General features: G+C 31.1%; 1 protein-coding gene across 1 annotated transcript in view; it reads right to left on the bottom strand.

Annotated features, from left to right (window-relative positions):
• LOC145326148 (uncharacterized) overlaps window positions 1-16,948 on the bottom strand; it is a 75,835-nt gene that overhangs the window by 16,252 nt on the left and 42,635 nt on the right. Inside the window, exon 2 of the mRNA XM_080169277.1 lies at window positions 9,268-9,925. Within this exon, the coding sequence (XP_080025403.1) occupies window positions 9,268-9,327 (60 nt within the window). The 5' untranslated portion in view covers window positions 9,328-9,925. The remainder of the gene's footprint in view (window positions 1-9,267; window positions 9,926-16,948) is intronic.

The raw sequence follows: 16,948 nt of genomic DNA, 5'->3' as shown, positions 1-16,948 counted from the left end.
TAGATAGATAGATAGAGGAAAAGATAGATAGATAGATGGAAAGTGTAGTAATTAGCTTCCTTGTCAATATAAATTTCAACTGTGGCCAAAATTAATTACACATGGTGCGTACACATATTATTTTTAATCAGGCAAATAGGGAAAGCTAAGTAATCTAGAAAAAAGGATGCAACATCCATGAGTAGCGAAGCAATAAAATGTGGATAGACCAACAGATAATACAATTAGTTATTGAGCAGTTATTAAGTTTTAAAAAAATACCTAGATTGAAAAAGGTATTTGTATTTTGAGCTTGACCGACAGACTGATCATGTAAAATATATTCTGGATGCTAATTGCTACAGAGAATCTTCACGAAAATTTCCAGCCGTCTATCTTGAAAAAAGGGAAAACCTATTTTTAATTCATATTTCTTTGAGAGAGATGGGGTAAACATCAAAAAATAGCACAAAACCTTCAAAAGAAACTGCAAACCTTTACTTTAGGTCTTAGTAGTTTCTAAAATCTTAAAGCCCACATACAAGTAAAGCTTTTTAAAAATATTTTCTCGTATTCATTCGAAACCGATTGATATCCGGTGGATTAGAACCGGTTCTCGGGAATACGAAAAAAATATGTCTGGCATCGTATTATATCCAGTTTTCTATGAATATAAAAATGTACAATAATTGTACATTTTATATACGCGGAGAGCTGTTTATAATACTGCAGGATTTAACATTATTGTTTTTATAAATTTGCATATCCTTTCCCATCTGAAAATTTGCACAGACACGCTTAAAAGTAAAGTCAAAATTGGGCATTTTTATAATACAAAATAAGTATTCTTTAAACTGATAAAAAATTAAATTACATATATAAATACTAATAATATAAAGCACATCTTTAATGCAGATAAATTCATCAGAAGTTAAAGGTTGGACTGTCCCTTTAGAACATTAAACAATTAAACTCTTTTTAACACGCGTTTACTCTAATTACTTTTTAAATGGAGGGCTTTGTAAAAGAAATATAAAGTTTTAATCTACGCATATTAGGATACTTAGGATACAAAGTTGTTTAATTTTACTATGGGAAAATTTAACCTATATTCTGAAAAATATTAAAACATTTTTGGAATAACCTTTTTGATCTCTGGAAAAGTCGTTTTCTTTAAAAGTATTCCTTGCAATGAAGTAAAAATAGCACAGAAAAAGTTATTAATGGAGAAATGGAATCAATATATCAATCCTTATATAATAGGAAGTCTGCGTGCGAGTATGTCTGTCTTTCTGACATAATAAAATAACATAAATAAATCATCACAAACAGACCAACAAATTCAATCAATCATCTTTTTTTGCTAAATCGTTTATTTTTTCCTGCTAAGTTTAAAAATAGCCCAATCGTTTTGTAACTGCTTTCTGTCAATCCTTTGAAATGAAATACTAATTCAAAAAGAAAAACTCACCACCCGTGAAATTAGCTTTCATCAAAACATACAACTTTTTTTAAATTTTGAAGATGTTTTCCAGCATAATAATTGAAACATTTAGTTATTTGCCAAGTTTTTTGTTTGTTTAAATTTTCAAAAAAAAAATAATTACATAAACTAACTTCTAAGCTTTTCCCAATCCCTAGGAAAATAGCTTAAAACGATCATATGTCCACTAGGTATATTCTATGAGAATCAGAGCCCTCGGTCCAGTGGTATTAGCTACATCTAGATAGACAAATATTGTTCTACTTGGATAGTTTAACATTGTTTAAATGTTATAATATTCTAAAATAAAAAAATGATAAATGGAATAAAACTGAATAATAAATAAAAATCAATATTCAGTTTTTCAATTTCGGAAATTAAAACTTGCCAAAAAGTGTTAATTTATCATTTTTTCCTATACGGGGGAACCTTTTTAGAAAATTGATTACAAATAGCGAAGCAATAAAATAATATTTTTTTAATTTTTAAATTTGTTTTTCATCTAAGATCTCGCTAAGCACTTAATCAATTTGAGTGAATCTTCAAAGAGGTTCCGCGATGGTTTTAGGCTACATAATTACAAAAATCTTCAGAAAGATAGTTAGAATTCCCTTTCTAATTATTTTACAAGATGAAACTTAACTTCTTATAGTGGAAATTATTAGTTATAGAGAAGCTACACAATGAACAATAGATTTTACACCCCATATCTTGTGTTTTTTCATCATAGACTTTATAGAATAGACAGCTAATTATTCAAAAGAAGCTTTGAATAAGTTATTTTGTCCCTATCTTTGCGAACAACCCTTTCTACAATTAGAGAGTGAACGTACGTCCGTCCGTACGTCCTAATCTTTCATATTGGCATGTTAGAATTATCCTATTGATTCCAAAAAGTACTTTTAACATGTAAATTTTAAGCTTTTCTAGTGTGGTTTCTAAGATAATTATAAATAATGACATAAGCGTAAAATATGATTGGTCAATGGCATTTTGTAAAACTGATATATTTATGTAATTTACTCAAGCAAAAAGCTAAATAAGCTACCCTGACATTCGTCTATTATTATCTATTCTAAAAAATGTATTTTATTGTTTGTTAAAAAGTGAAAGCTCATCAGAAAAGTTTATCTACAAATTGTTTAAGCATTGAATACAAATATCCCCTTATTCTAAAGAAAAAATAGAGGGAACATTTTTTGGAAACAGCTGACCACACATCAGGGGCGTCCAAGCTTTTTATTTTGGGGGGGGTAAAATTTTTTTAAGGGGGGGGTAATTTGGTTTTGGGGGGGGTAAAATGGCGCGCGAAGCGCGCCGCAAATTTTTTTTACCCCCCCCAAAATTTTTACCCCGGGGGTAAAATTTGCTTGGGGGGGGTAATTACCCCCCCCGAAATCTGTTGGCAGGGGTAAAATTTGTTTACCCCCCCCAAAATTTACCCCCGGGGTAAAATTTTTGGGGTGGGTAATTTAAATTTTATAAAAAAATTTGGTATTAAAAATGCGCGCGAAGCGCGCAAAAATTTTTTTTGTTAAAGATTTTCTATTTTGGGGGGAGTATTTACCCCCCCAAAATGGTTTGGGGGGGGTAAATACCCCCCCCAAAATCGTTGGGGGTGCCTACGGCACCCACAAGGTAGGGGTAATTTTTTTTTGGGGGGGTATTGTTCACAAAATTTTGGGGGTGCCTACGGCACCCCCAAAATCGTTTGGGGGTGCCAAATGGCCCATTACCCCCCCCCTTGGACGCCTATGCCACACATCCTAGGTTATATTACTCTCTCGATCAGTCCTTCCAATCTAAAGGCGCTTCCAAGCACATTATAAGACCCAGGAGCACAGAAAGGTTCATGTTTTTTTCATATTCCAGATTATTTGTTGCTGTTGATATTTTGGCAGTACTATTTCAAACTTAGGCTGTGAGACAATCTTATGATTATTGCTTTCGACTTGGTCCCTGGATATGTTTTTGTGTCTTTACATGATGGTTTTAAGCTATTTCTTTAAGTTTGTATATCATTTTGCTTTGTTTTATCCGTATGTTAGCAAATTGTCTATATTTACGAGCTAGGTTGCATACATTTTTGGCTATCCTTGTAAGATGAACTTATTTATATAACTATTCTATAATTTAATGATATAAACAAACATATAATTACTCAATCAATCTAAAAGTAATAAAAATGTAAATAGACTTGGCAATAACATAGAAGTCTCTCTAACAATGTCATTTAGATTAAAAAAAGTGTAATAGCTGTTTTTTTAGCAAAGCTTTTCTATCACTTGGAGATTGTACAAATATTTTATTATATAATATAAAGTTGTACGGTTTCTCCAGCTAAACATATCTGCTGGTGGTTTAATATTTTTTCTGGGTGCTTGTTATCCCCTAGAGGCTAGGGGTGAGGTAACTAGTATAAATATATAAATGCAAAGGGGATAAGACACTGGAAGATACATTTTTGTGCGTTATAATTGAGAAAAAACAAAATTTCCCTTTCTATAGATCAAAATTAATGAGATAACTTTTTGATAAAACTCTGGATACCCTTATAATTTACAGTCCAATGTCCCCTCTCTCCTTGGATAAATGAGTAAGCCCTTCCCATGCAGTATAATACAGAAACTTCAATAAAAGAATAGTTATTTCTCGCATCGTATTATAAACATCTTTCCGCGGATATAAAAATATAATTATAAGATTAAAACTATTTTTTTTGGCCCCGAGATGCCGAAGGCACAGGCTAATTGTATATTTTTATATTCGTAGAAAACTGGATATAATACGATGCTAGTCATAGGTTTTTTCGTATGGACGAGAACTGGTCCTAATCCACCGGATATTAATCGGTTTCGAATAAATACGAGAAATGAAATTCTTTGAGTGCCCTATCCCTCCTTGCCGTTTCTACATTCTTATCTATTCGGAGTGAAGCACTCCCTCGAGACAAGTTAATGTTTATGAGCAAATAAAATGAGTTTCACAAATAGTTATTATGGTGTCAAATCATTACCGCATATTATGATACTTACAAAGTGTTTCATGATCGCAAAAAGACAAAATGTAACACAAATAAAGGTCCATTAGTTATAACTAGAAGCTCTAAAATAGCCTGAAGCCATCCAAAAACACATACAATAAACATATCTTTAATAATAGCCTAAAACTACTCCCTTGGACCTTTTTAAATCTTGCGTAAAATGATAGGGAGGACTTACTGGACAAACAAAAAACATTACTACTTAACATATTAGAAGACCAAGATGGGAAGGTGAAAAAATAAAATCATCATTGTACATTTTTCAACATTGGAGGCTGGGGGCTAAATAAATTGTTATATATAGAGGGCGGTTGTAAAAAAAAGTTACAAAAAGACTGTTTTTTCTTTGTATTTTTTTTCATATATTTTTTATTTTATTTTGGTAAATTGAATTAAAGTCAAAATAATCTTTAAAAAATCATGACAACTTATAATCAAAAGAACCCTCATTTATTACAAGGGGTTTAATTTCATTTTACATGATTTAGGCGAAAAAAAAAGATCATTGTCATGATTTTCATAGAATTTAATCAGTTAAAAACAAGGATGGCAACGTTCAAAGCTTTTTTATTTTATTTTATTTCTTTACTGATGCAATAAAATCAGTGGCATTTTGTCAAAGCTAACCGTCACTGCGTCAGAGAATAACAAAATATTCAAAACAGACCAAATGTATATATATAGAAAATCTTTGAATAAAAAATAATTATCATGATACGCAAAAATAAAATTCATTTTAACTAATTTTGGCTCGCTTTAAAACTTATGTATTTTAGGTCATATGTTTAAAGTGATTTCATTCAATGTTAGAAAAATTTAAAATTAGCAAAATTTGTCTATTTAGGGTATGTTTGAAGCTCTTTCTATTTATCAAACATGGTGTGCAGGGAGGGAGGGAGGGGACATTATTACACTAGTCCACAAAGTCTTATAATAACGTTTTCTTATTAGTTGGCTTAACAATCTTGGGGACTTTTATTGAAATTTGATTGGTTTGTTCATATCGTTGAATATCCAAACGTTTCAACCACTAATGACTAGTTTTAAAGATTGTTAGTTGTTACACATAAACGTCAGTGTTTAATAATTTTTGGGGAAATTAAAAGATAACATCGCATGATAAAAATGATTATGAGAAATATAAAAGTCATTAGAAACATTTGTTTTAAATTATATCCTCCTATAAATAATGATAAGGCCTTTATGTTTAAAGGGCGGAGAGCTATTCTATCAAAGTAAAGTAAACTAGCGGCTACACTCCCTAGAAACCTCTAGGGGCACCTACGTTATGGGTGAGAAGTCAAAAAAAGGAAAAATTTTTTTTTTTTTGGGGGGGGGGGATTATTCTTTATAGAGACGCCATCCCCAATAATTGTGAAATACCTTCCCTAGAACTATAAGAAGCTTCATTGCAAAGAAGAACCAAATCGGTTCAGCGATTAGCGAGATCTTGACAAAAAAGCTTTATATGATAGGATGACCCAAATGGTAACATTGTGATATCCTTCGATTTATTTTTTTTGTGTGTCGACTAAATGAGAAGATGTTATTATTGCGATTTACAAGTTTTTATTCTAATGTCATAATTATAGTAACTATATGATATAAAAGTGGCCATTACTGATATTTTAACAACATACCCTTGTTCTAATTATACTATTATTATCAACTCTAAAGCAATAAATAAAAGTGGTCTACGCTAAAAATCGACAAGAAACTTTTATTGTCGACTACACGAATCTTAATTAAAGTTGTCATAGCTGAAAAATAATTGAGATACATTATACCTATACTAATGTTTTACTCTTGTTTTCAGTATACCTATCCCTTCCCGTGTTAATTTTCCAATTTTCACTTTATTTGGTAGTTTTTAATATTTTCCCTTATCAATTTATCAAAAATTGATTATTTTTATATAACAAGGAACATGATATCCAAAACTTTACTTCTCCATAAATTACAGGGATATAAAGGGATAAGACAATGGCCGATGAATTGATGTACATCCCCAATAATGACACACAAAATAATCCTTTGGTTGAAACGTTTGGACGTTTAACTTAATAAATCAACCAATCAATATTCGATGAAAGTCCCAGAGTTGTTGAGCCAACGAATAAGAATACTTTTCATAAAACTTTGGGGACTAGTGTAATAAACAGCCCAATGTTCCCGCTCCCCTTGAAAAACTCTAATACTAATCGCTTATTGACTGTCTTTTTATCTTATTTTAATATTTATTATATACAATTTTACATTAAACCTATTAAAGCATTAAGAGCACAAGCCTTTTTCACATAAAGAATAGAAATTTAATAAAGGACCTTTTTTGTTTGGTTAGTTAAAGCGCCTTTTTTCTTTATTTTAAGGCAAAATGACTTTTTTTACTTAGGGTTGTTATACCAAACAAATTTGCTAAATTTTTATATTAGCAAAAGGTATACTGTAACTAACTTTTATTATAAACTAGAAAACTGTTTGCAAGTATCTCTGTATACTAGCGGCTACTCCCAGAAAACTAGGAGGGAGAAAAGTCGACCCCTCCTATATTCAATTTTAATTTTTATTGGGAGATTGGAGATACCCTACCAAAAATATTCAAAATACCTTCCCTAGACCTATGGAAAGCTCCACTGTGAAGGAAAACCATATCGGTTTATCGCTACGGACAAAAAAACTTACTTTTTTATTATCGTAGACGGCTGGAATCTTAAATATTTTTAGAAAAGTTTTCTAGTGTTTAAGTGCAGGTTTTGTGCTATTGAGAGTGGAGGTCCTTAACCTCACACCCCCCCCCCCTCAAAAAAAAGTTCAAACCAAATGAAATATTTACGCTGAGGAAAATTTAAAAATGAAATAAAATGTAGAAACTCTATTTAACTCATAAAGGAAGTGATTTGGCATTATAAAGGGTGGGTTGAGGTTAAATTCATGTTGAGGTTATGTGTTTTTAGGAATAAACTTTAGTAAAGCTCTTATATAAATTAATTTAAATATTTTGCTTTCTCTCAAAGTGCCTATCGAGCAATGATCAAATTTATGAAATATATTTAATATAAATATTACAATAAAATAGATTTAAAATAAGAAAATAAGAGATGGAAATTATTTGTTCTTCCTCTGTCTAGCCCTTTTGTGGCCTATACCTACGGGGCTACCCATTACCAAATATAACCTAACCTAACATGACCTAAAATAATAAACGATGTACTACCTCTCCCACCTTTTTTTAAAATCTATTTTAAAATCAATTTAATAAGAATAAATGCTAGAGACAAATTTCTAAGATATTGAGATGTTTTAATGCTCTTTAAAAAACTGGCAGCTGCGCCCCAAGCATCTACTTGCTTAGAATTTGAAAGGTTAGATTAAGACAGAAAAATAGCTTAATACCATCCTTAACAATAAAATGAAACATAAAATAGCCTAAAACCATCAAGGGACATTTGTAAAGCTCCCCTATACTGGAATAATCAATCGGTTCATTAGTTAACGAAATCTTACGCTACAGACAAAAACCTTACTACTTTATATTATAGAATTAAATGAACGATAAGAAAAATAATCAAAAAACAGAAGGGGTTCTGGTTGGTTAAAAATTCATTAAAAATAGCTGGAAATTAAATAAAATAATGAAGAGAAAGAATATGAAAAACTCAGCATATTTTTTAAAAACAATTGAGGATTTTTAAATATTTACCAAAATAAAACTTATAAAAAGAATAAGTTTGACTTCTAATCTATATTGTTTTTTTTTCTTCAGATTTATTTAGCATTTGTATGGTCTTTTATAACCATTATAAATATACACGGGGGTAGAATGATGTTTTGTTTTTTTAAAACATATTACAAAGTATTTAAAGAAAGTTATGCTGTTAAGAAATACACAAATTTATTTATGTTACTTGGAACTATTTAATAAAAATTTCTCTGACCATAAAATAAAAAGTGCATTAACAACACTGCCTTTATAAGAAATACTCAAATAATGAAAGAAGATTTTATAACTTTATTATATTCATATTGAAAAGTTAAAGGCTATGAATTTATTCCCAACAAAAATAGAGCTAATTAGAAAGCAAAGAAAATGGTTTAAAATCCCCACATCCGAGTTCATTGTATTGTTATGAAATAAAGGCGGGAGGACATTTTAAATATTAGAGAGGATATAAATTGGCCAAGAAAATCTTCACAGAATATTTAAGATACCCTATCTCACATATCAGCTGAGTAAGTAAAAAATTTGCATGTATTCTAAACTAAACTATATGCTAGGGCTAACAACATTTTAAAAAGCTACATGACACTTTTTCTGCAGTATTTTTTAAAAGTTCCATGGATTTTTGAAATTTATTTTCTACAGCCTTCTATGAATATTCTTCTATTACCAAAACACAGAATTATAGCTTGAAAAGTGACGAACCACTTTTTTGTGTTGTTTTTAGCTTTATGTTTGTCATAATGTATTTTTAACGCGTTAAAAATTAATTTTACAAGTTTAAAATTGATAAATTTCATGGGAAAAGTTTTTAAATTAAAATGAAACTATTGAATTTTGTAACAAAAGATTATTTTAATGAATAGAAGGAAAAGATTTATTAAAAATAGATTTAAATTTTAATACAAACAATATTAGTTTTCTAAAAAAATGTTTTTGAGGTATTTAGGACCAAATTAAATTTGATTGTTAATGAGATTGTCAATTGCAAAAATAGGACATAGATGCCTTACTGTGATGCCTACTATATGCCATGTCACTTACCTCACAATTAAGATTAAGAACATGAAGTTGCAGCTCTGGATTATGCTGATGTTGTAACATGACACTGCTGGGCCGAGACTTGCGCACTTTGTGAGAACCTGTTTGTACGACAATAATGTTTATACAAAAGAATCAATATTTCGATTAGCAAAGCATTTTCTATAGCTTAACAAATTCATTCCCCTCCAACCCCATTTCTATGTCTGGACATCAAGAAAAAGGAAAAGTGAAGGGAAAGGCAAAGACATAGTGCTGCTTGAGGCCTACTTACCGGTTTATACGACAATGATGTTTATACGAAATAATAATGCTTGAAATAGCATAAAGTATTTAACTTGAGCTTGATTAGTGTGTCCAGTTATTATAAGGAATGGGAGGGGGGGGGGGGATAAAAGGAATAGCGAAAATAATCTAAACTGCCAATATTTTACAAGTTATGTAAAAACATTCCTGATTGCACAGCTTGTACGGCGGCTAAATTATAAACGCCGCCATTATACACACTACCAGTCATATTATTCAGTGTATAGTGCTGATGGTTACCGCCATTTGTGGCAGTTTGTGAGCGGCGCTTCAGCTCAACAATGATCGGCTGTTTGGCAGTGTTAAGCATGGAGGCCGCGTCCTGCCCACTCCCTGACACCTCCACTCCATTTACCTGAAAAAAATATATGAATTAAATAAACTTGCATGGAATATTTGATTTTAAATCCTATCCGTCCATCCTGTAATATTAAGTACTAAGTAGTTAGGTTTTTCTCTCTTAATCCATATATAAATAGCTAGTCTTAATAGGTTGTAATATTCAGGAAATCTTTATAAATGTCTTAGGGCTATTTACCCTTCGTTCCCTAGAATCTTGGGGCGCAGAAACTATTCTTTTAATAAAGCAATACATTCACTTGTGCGTTTTTTTTGTATGCTTTTCTTATTTTTCTTTTATTGTAAAAATGCTATTAACTTGTGTACAATGAGACAAAAAGTCCATTAATATTTCCATCTATTGCGGCTATAATATTTATCATAATAGTTTCTATTTATTGATCTAGTAAACGCAATAGCTTTAGAGTAAGCATAAATATACCATGTCGTCTTGGCAAAGTCATGAAATAGATTTACAATAAGAATAAGATAGAAAGAGAGGAAGAAATAAATATATAGAAAAATCCAATAGACGAAAGTTAAGATAGGACATCCAAGTTTTTTAAGGGATTGACGGGTCTTAATTGCCTTTAAAATAACTGATTTATAAAAAAAATCGTATACCCTTCTAATAGAACAATAAAGTAATTTAAATATTTTGGGGTATTTTTAACAACCTCTCTCTTTTTTTTGTTATGGAGGGTGTCTGTCTAAAATGCATAAATTATATATTGTTTGTTTAAAAACAAGACTGCACACTCTAATAAACAATTACACTCTATTATATATCATCTCATTCAAAAAGATATTGTGCCCAGGGAGGAACAGAACAGTGACGCTTACATCAATCTACATCTATTATTCCCTCCAATATTTAAGGCTACTTAAGGCAGAATTCCATACAAAAGTAGTTTTTTTCACATTGTATTATAGACAACTTTCCTCAGACATAAAATTATTAGATTAAAACCTGCTTATTAACCTCAAAGGACCAAAGGCCCATTCTAACCAAACAGGTCTTAATTTTATGATTTTATTTTAATATTCGTGTAAAATTGTCTCTAATAATATGCTATACATGATTTTTCAGTATGGCTGAAAACCGGTTCTAATACAGCGGTTATTAATCGGTTTCGAAGCCATACAGGAAATTGATTTATCATTTATGGCTCTACCCTGAATTTCTGACTGCTTAAGAATTCAGGTGAATAATAGATTTATTTTCCTATAAAGTTGTTGAGCTTCAAATATTAAATAAGAAAATAAGTGTTTGTGGAGGTTATATTAAGTTTTGTAATTTTTTTTATGGGTAGCCTCACATGATTAGGGCCCTTCAACTTTAAAGTTTAAAATAAATAAAGATAAACTCTCTCTCTTTCTTCGTTTCTTCAGTTAAGTATGGCGATTTCCGTTGTAGGCTCTGGTCATGAACAGAAAACCCCTTACTTTCAAACAAATTTAAGTGAGGAAGGGGGTGTAATTTTTCTGGTGTTTGTGTTTTACTCTAGGTTAGGTTGGATTAGGTTATAGTGGGTCTTGGTTAGCCCCACAGGGTTAGATCAGCCTAGGTATAGGCAACGCAGGATTAGGATTTGACCCATCCGAACTGGGTGGGGGGCTGCGCGGCCCTGTCTTTCTCTGCTCGCTAGGTACTTTAAGGGCAAGCACCATTTCCTATATATTATCAATATATATCAATTTACTATTCTAATTTTGTCAAAGAAAATGTTAATATAATGTACATATAACTGTGTTATTAATGGACATATTTATCCTTGTAAATTTCTTAAGCAGAATATTGATCGCAACCTATACTTGAATTACGGTATAATGTAAATATTTAGGAACTAAGTAGCATTGAAAACGACTCTATCAATTCTTACAATAAACTAACTTTATTGGATTTAATCTCTTAAAGAAATTTCTATGGAGAAAATAAATAGATATGTGGATAGAAAGATAGATAGATAGATAGATAGATATATAGATAAGAGACAAAGAGAAAGATAGAAAGAGATTTCTAAAAATATTAAAAACTTTTACAGGGTGGGGCAAGTAAGACCGGACAAATTCTAACTTCTAAAGAAATGAACATAAAATCGTCAATTTAAAAGATTTTATTGAATTTTAAAAACTGGCAAGCAAAATAGGTATATGACTATTAGATTATTCAATAAATCGCCGCCAGCCTTAATTACCGCCTCTACCCGCCTCCTCAACCGCCGGCATGTCCAGGTCAAAATGTACCTGTCCAAGCTGGCGTAGTTCTCCTTGATAGTTCTCTATTGGTGCATGATTCAAAGTAGCCCCAGGCCCAAAAGTCCATTGAATTAAGATCGGGCTGCTGGGAGGCCACATTTCCTTAGGAACGTGAGTAACCGCAGGATCCAAATTCGCCCAACTTTCAAGCTACTCTTATACACGGAGGCTCTTATTTTGACCACAGTTGAGCTAGAACGACGTTCTTTACCTTTTTGAAAATGGCATGAAGTTTCAGCTAGGGTTGTCAGCGCAACCCATAGTCTAAAATGAGGTTTAAAGTTCAATATGGGTCCCTGGATCAAGAACCGAGAAATATTCACGATTTTTCACGGTTTTTGACATTTTTTACATCTAAAAATCTGCACCGTTTCTCTTTGCTGGAGTACTACGGCCAAGCAATTTCAGATAGAGAGCTCTAGTCTTTTCTAGTGTCTTACTTATGTATCTAACAGTATCCCCAGCAAGTTGCATAACTCTACCTCACCTACAGATAGGCTTAGGTCAGATTTAGTTAGCCCTATTCGAGAATCCGGATTAAACCACCGGCGCATTTGGAATCTGCCTTGTTGAACATATGCGCGGCCAGCTCGTTGTACACGTCCATCTTCGTCCAAAGATTATTTTGTGCTAAAAGGTCATTACCTAAGCTTTTTATAGTGTGGTCAAACGTCTTGATTGGTCAAGTAGTTTTGGCGCTATGGCTGTTTAAAGTTTGTCCGGTCTTATTTGCCCCACCCTGTATATTCTAATGCCACCTAAATGGAAATAAATTACATACACCAAAAGAATGTAAAACAGTCAGACAGACAGACAGACAAAGAAAGAAAGAGATTTCTAAAAATATTAGAAGATTTTAATATTCTAATTCCACCTAAATAGAAATTAATTACATACACCAAAAGAAAGTAAAACAAGGATGAAAATCACCGAAGATCAAATAAATAATGATTTATTAAAACGTCCAAAAATTTGATGACTTTTGACGGTTTATCTCACATAGAAGATAGTAAATCACATTTTCTAAAACCTATTACATTATTTACAGACAAACGGACAAACAACTTAAATATGTAGAGTGGATGCAAAAGAATCTTAAATTTATCTTAAATAGCAACAAATAAAATCCATTTCTTCCATTGTAATCTAGTTTACAACGTAGCATGAAAGACAGAAAGACAAAGATAATTTTAAAAAGATCATCAAAGTCTTCCTAAAAGCCGAGTACATCAAATATCAGGCGAGAAAGTCACAATACTATATATACACAGATAATAATTGGAAGGACAGGCATTTATAATAATAATAGAGTAGCAACGCAACTTGAAATACATATATGGCATAAAATTCGCCATATATGGGTAAAAAACATAAAAAAAACAATCCACATTGTTAGGGGGGGGGGGGGGGAGGAAACATTAATATATTCTTGTCGCGATGTCATTCCTAATAGTCTATTATTCAATATCTTTCAATTTCCCGTAAAACTTCAGTTAAACGTATCAACCCCCCCCCCCCCTCTTTTTTTTTCTTCTTCCCTAACAGTGAACTAAATGGATGTAGAATATACATGGATATTTTGACAAGGGAAAAATTGTGATCAACATGAAATTTTGTGAGTTTGTTCACTCAGTAGGAGGGGAGAGTATGGGGTAAAGGGGTGGGAATCCTTATTTAGCCCGCTACAAGTTTCACTTTATTAGAGAACATAAAAATCTGGGTTGAGATCCAAGTAATAATAAATCTATTGCCAAAAATAACTAATAAAAGGACAAAAATAGCTGTGTTCCTTTTTAAGAATATCTTGTTTTTCTGGAGGGTTCAATTTAAGCTAAAGGAATTTTTCATGTTATATCTTATCTTGACCATAATATATGTATTATGCGATCATTAAAAGAAATAAATGACATAAAAAATCTACAAAAAAATACTAAATAGTCGAAATGATACAACTTCCGCAAAAAAAAAACAAGTAAATACGACAAATAGTGAAATCAAAAGCCATTTTTAGCCCCATACCTCCTTAAGGGGGGGGGGGAGGAAGGTTGTGCTAAAATTCCGTATAGGTTGATTTTTAAGGCCTAAAAACAGAAGTAGACTGTAGAACGATAATTTTCACTAAATATGTGTATTCCTAATTGAAAACTATAGACAAACATTTTTTTTTAAAGTTAACATAAATTTTATCGTTTTACTTGTTTTTAAGCCTTAAAACTCACTCCTTTACGGAATTTTAGCCAACCTACCTCCCTCCCCCTTTGTTTTTATTTTAAATTCTATTTTATTTACAAAACTAAACTTATTGTAGTGTAACCCCCCCCCCTCTTCAAAGAAATGCCCCTAGATGCCTATAGGGACACAGCCGCTGGGATAAATTAAAGTGGCTTAGTTAAACCTACAAAACAACATAGTTAACTTTCTGATGAGCTTTATAACTGAAATGTCTAAAATAATTCTATTTGGACTGTTGATTTCAAAAACATATTATTAACAAAAAGTTTTAAGAACTATTTTTATTAGCAAAACTACTCTATAGCTTGAAAGATTCCTTGTTAAGTAGCGCATTTAAAACTATTGAAAATAATTGAATTAAAATAAAAATTGTGTTTATGCTGGGATGAACAAAATTTCCCTTGTTATTTTATTTGAGATAGCCTTGAAACAATATACCATTAAACCAATTTAGTTGCCTAATTAGAAGAATCAAATATGTATCCATGTATCCATTTTAGGGCTTTTTTGTTGCTAGAATCGCAACTTTATAAACCACAAAAAAATCCTAATTTTACAAAACATAAAAAAAATAATTCAGTTGAAATTGTAGAATATTTTTCTATTATTCTGCTTTATAGGGAAAAAAGAGATATAAAGCTTCAGACAGACGGACAGACATCGTTCTACTTTGTAATATAGATAAAGATAAAAGCAGGGAGTAAGGAACATGTAAAAAAAAAAAAAAAGAAAATGATTCACTTTGCGTAATTTTTCTGTTATCCCTTTTAAATATCATTAAATCAACATATCATTAGAATAACGTCATGAGCACTTTTTAATCTAATGCCATATACTCAACACTTACAAATAATATACAATGCGAAAAATAACTATTTTACCTATTCTTTAATTCATAATTTTGGGCAAGCCCTTAATTATGAAATTTGAAAATTAGGGCTTGGATTCAATACTATTATTTTATATTTGTTTGTATTTAGAAAATTTTGTATTAACAAGAATATTGTATTATAAACAGCGAAGCATAGCTTTAATAATGTTCTTATCATCAGAAAAAGCAACCAATTTATTTGCTCTTTCGGCTGTGTCCCTAGTGGCTCTGCATTAGAAGGGTCTTATTAAAAATCTAAATAGCAGAAAACAATTCAAGACCTCTATGTAATGCTTCCATAAAATGGAGAACCCAATCTGTTCAGCGGTAACTAGATCTGAACCGACTCTTTGATTAACAATAAAAACCATTCAAAAAGATAAAATTTAATTTTAAAAGCTGAACGGGAAGAATTTGCAAAAGTCTACATAAACCTTTTATGTGTAAACATAAAAACGTACGGAATGTGTTAATAATAAAGTAGATGTGATGTTGTAAATTAAGGGAGCGGTTTGTAAAGTTGATAATTACCTCCATAATAATGAAATATTTTGATTCATTAAGGATTGAGTTTCTACTTATTCAAGTTGCTGTACAATGTAGACTAAATATTTTTTTAACAGTGCATAAATGCATACCCGTCATAAAATTAAACTTTAAAATTGTAAAATTATGTTTTAATATTTATGGACAATACCTACCTAAAGCTATTTTTAGGTTAATTTTATTTCCGACAAACTCAAGGATCTTAAGGGATCTTAAAGACTAAAAATTGCTGTAAACCACCAATGAGGGTAAACAAAATACTTGGACTTTAGAAATGATACATTGCAGGAAAAAAAATGAATTCTGAATGGTTTGTACAACTGTATTTAAATTTAATACAAAAGTAATAAAAGTTTCTAAGTTAATTAACAACAAATCAAATATATAAAGGTTTAAAAACAGTATTATTTACATTTCAATGTCCACTCCCTCCTTATACATATCAATAATAGCTAAAAAGACTTCATCGATTTACAGTTTGGGAATAACACCTGAATGATATGAAAATCGAACCACCCAAATAGTAATAATAATCTTATTCAACTAATGATTAATTGCTAACAGAGCGTAACTTCTCTATAATAATATAACAGACAAACAGCCGATAAAAACAATTCTTGAAAACAGTTACAGAATAGCTTTGTCACAAAAGACACCGAATAGACATCCATTTTAAATATTCCAAATGTCCAAAATTAGTATTCCAAAACAATCCTTCATTGTTTTGGAAGGTTTTAGGCATTAATTTTTATATTTTTATGCATGTTTGTTTTTATGCCTCATATTAGATCTATTTTAGAGCGCCTTTTGTGGCAAAAATGGACTGTTACTATAAATTTATTTTAAATTTAAAAAATGATAATCGGAGTCATTGTTCTCTGATAATGGTACCTACAGCAGTTTCATCAGGCGCCTGACATTAAAAGCCAGACATTGGATTTAAAATTCTAATGGTACCCAAAGTTTGATCGTTCATTCTCTGATTCATTGGCTTAAAAACGTTGGTTACTTTTATTATTTCTTGATAGGTTGGTCCCCCGTTTCAACCAATTATTTTAATCTACACAAGAGATAATTTTGTTTATCAACAGTGGTTTTGTACAGTAGGTTATCGTCCATTGTCTTGTCACT

The sequence above is a fragment of the Acartia tonsa genome, chromosome 8 (assembly GCF_053477335.1).
Source record: "Acartia tonsa isolate MP-2025a chromosome 8, ASM5347733v1, whole genome shotgun sequence".
NCBI classification, from domain to species: Eukaryota; Metazoa; Arthropoda; class Copepoda; order Calanoida; family Acartiidae; genus Acartia; species Acartia tonsa.
Note: the sequence above shows the minus strand (reverse complement) of the source record. Positions and strands in the feature narration are given on the sequence as shown.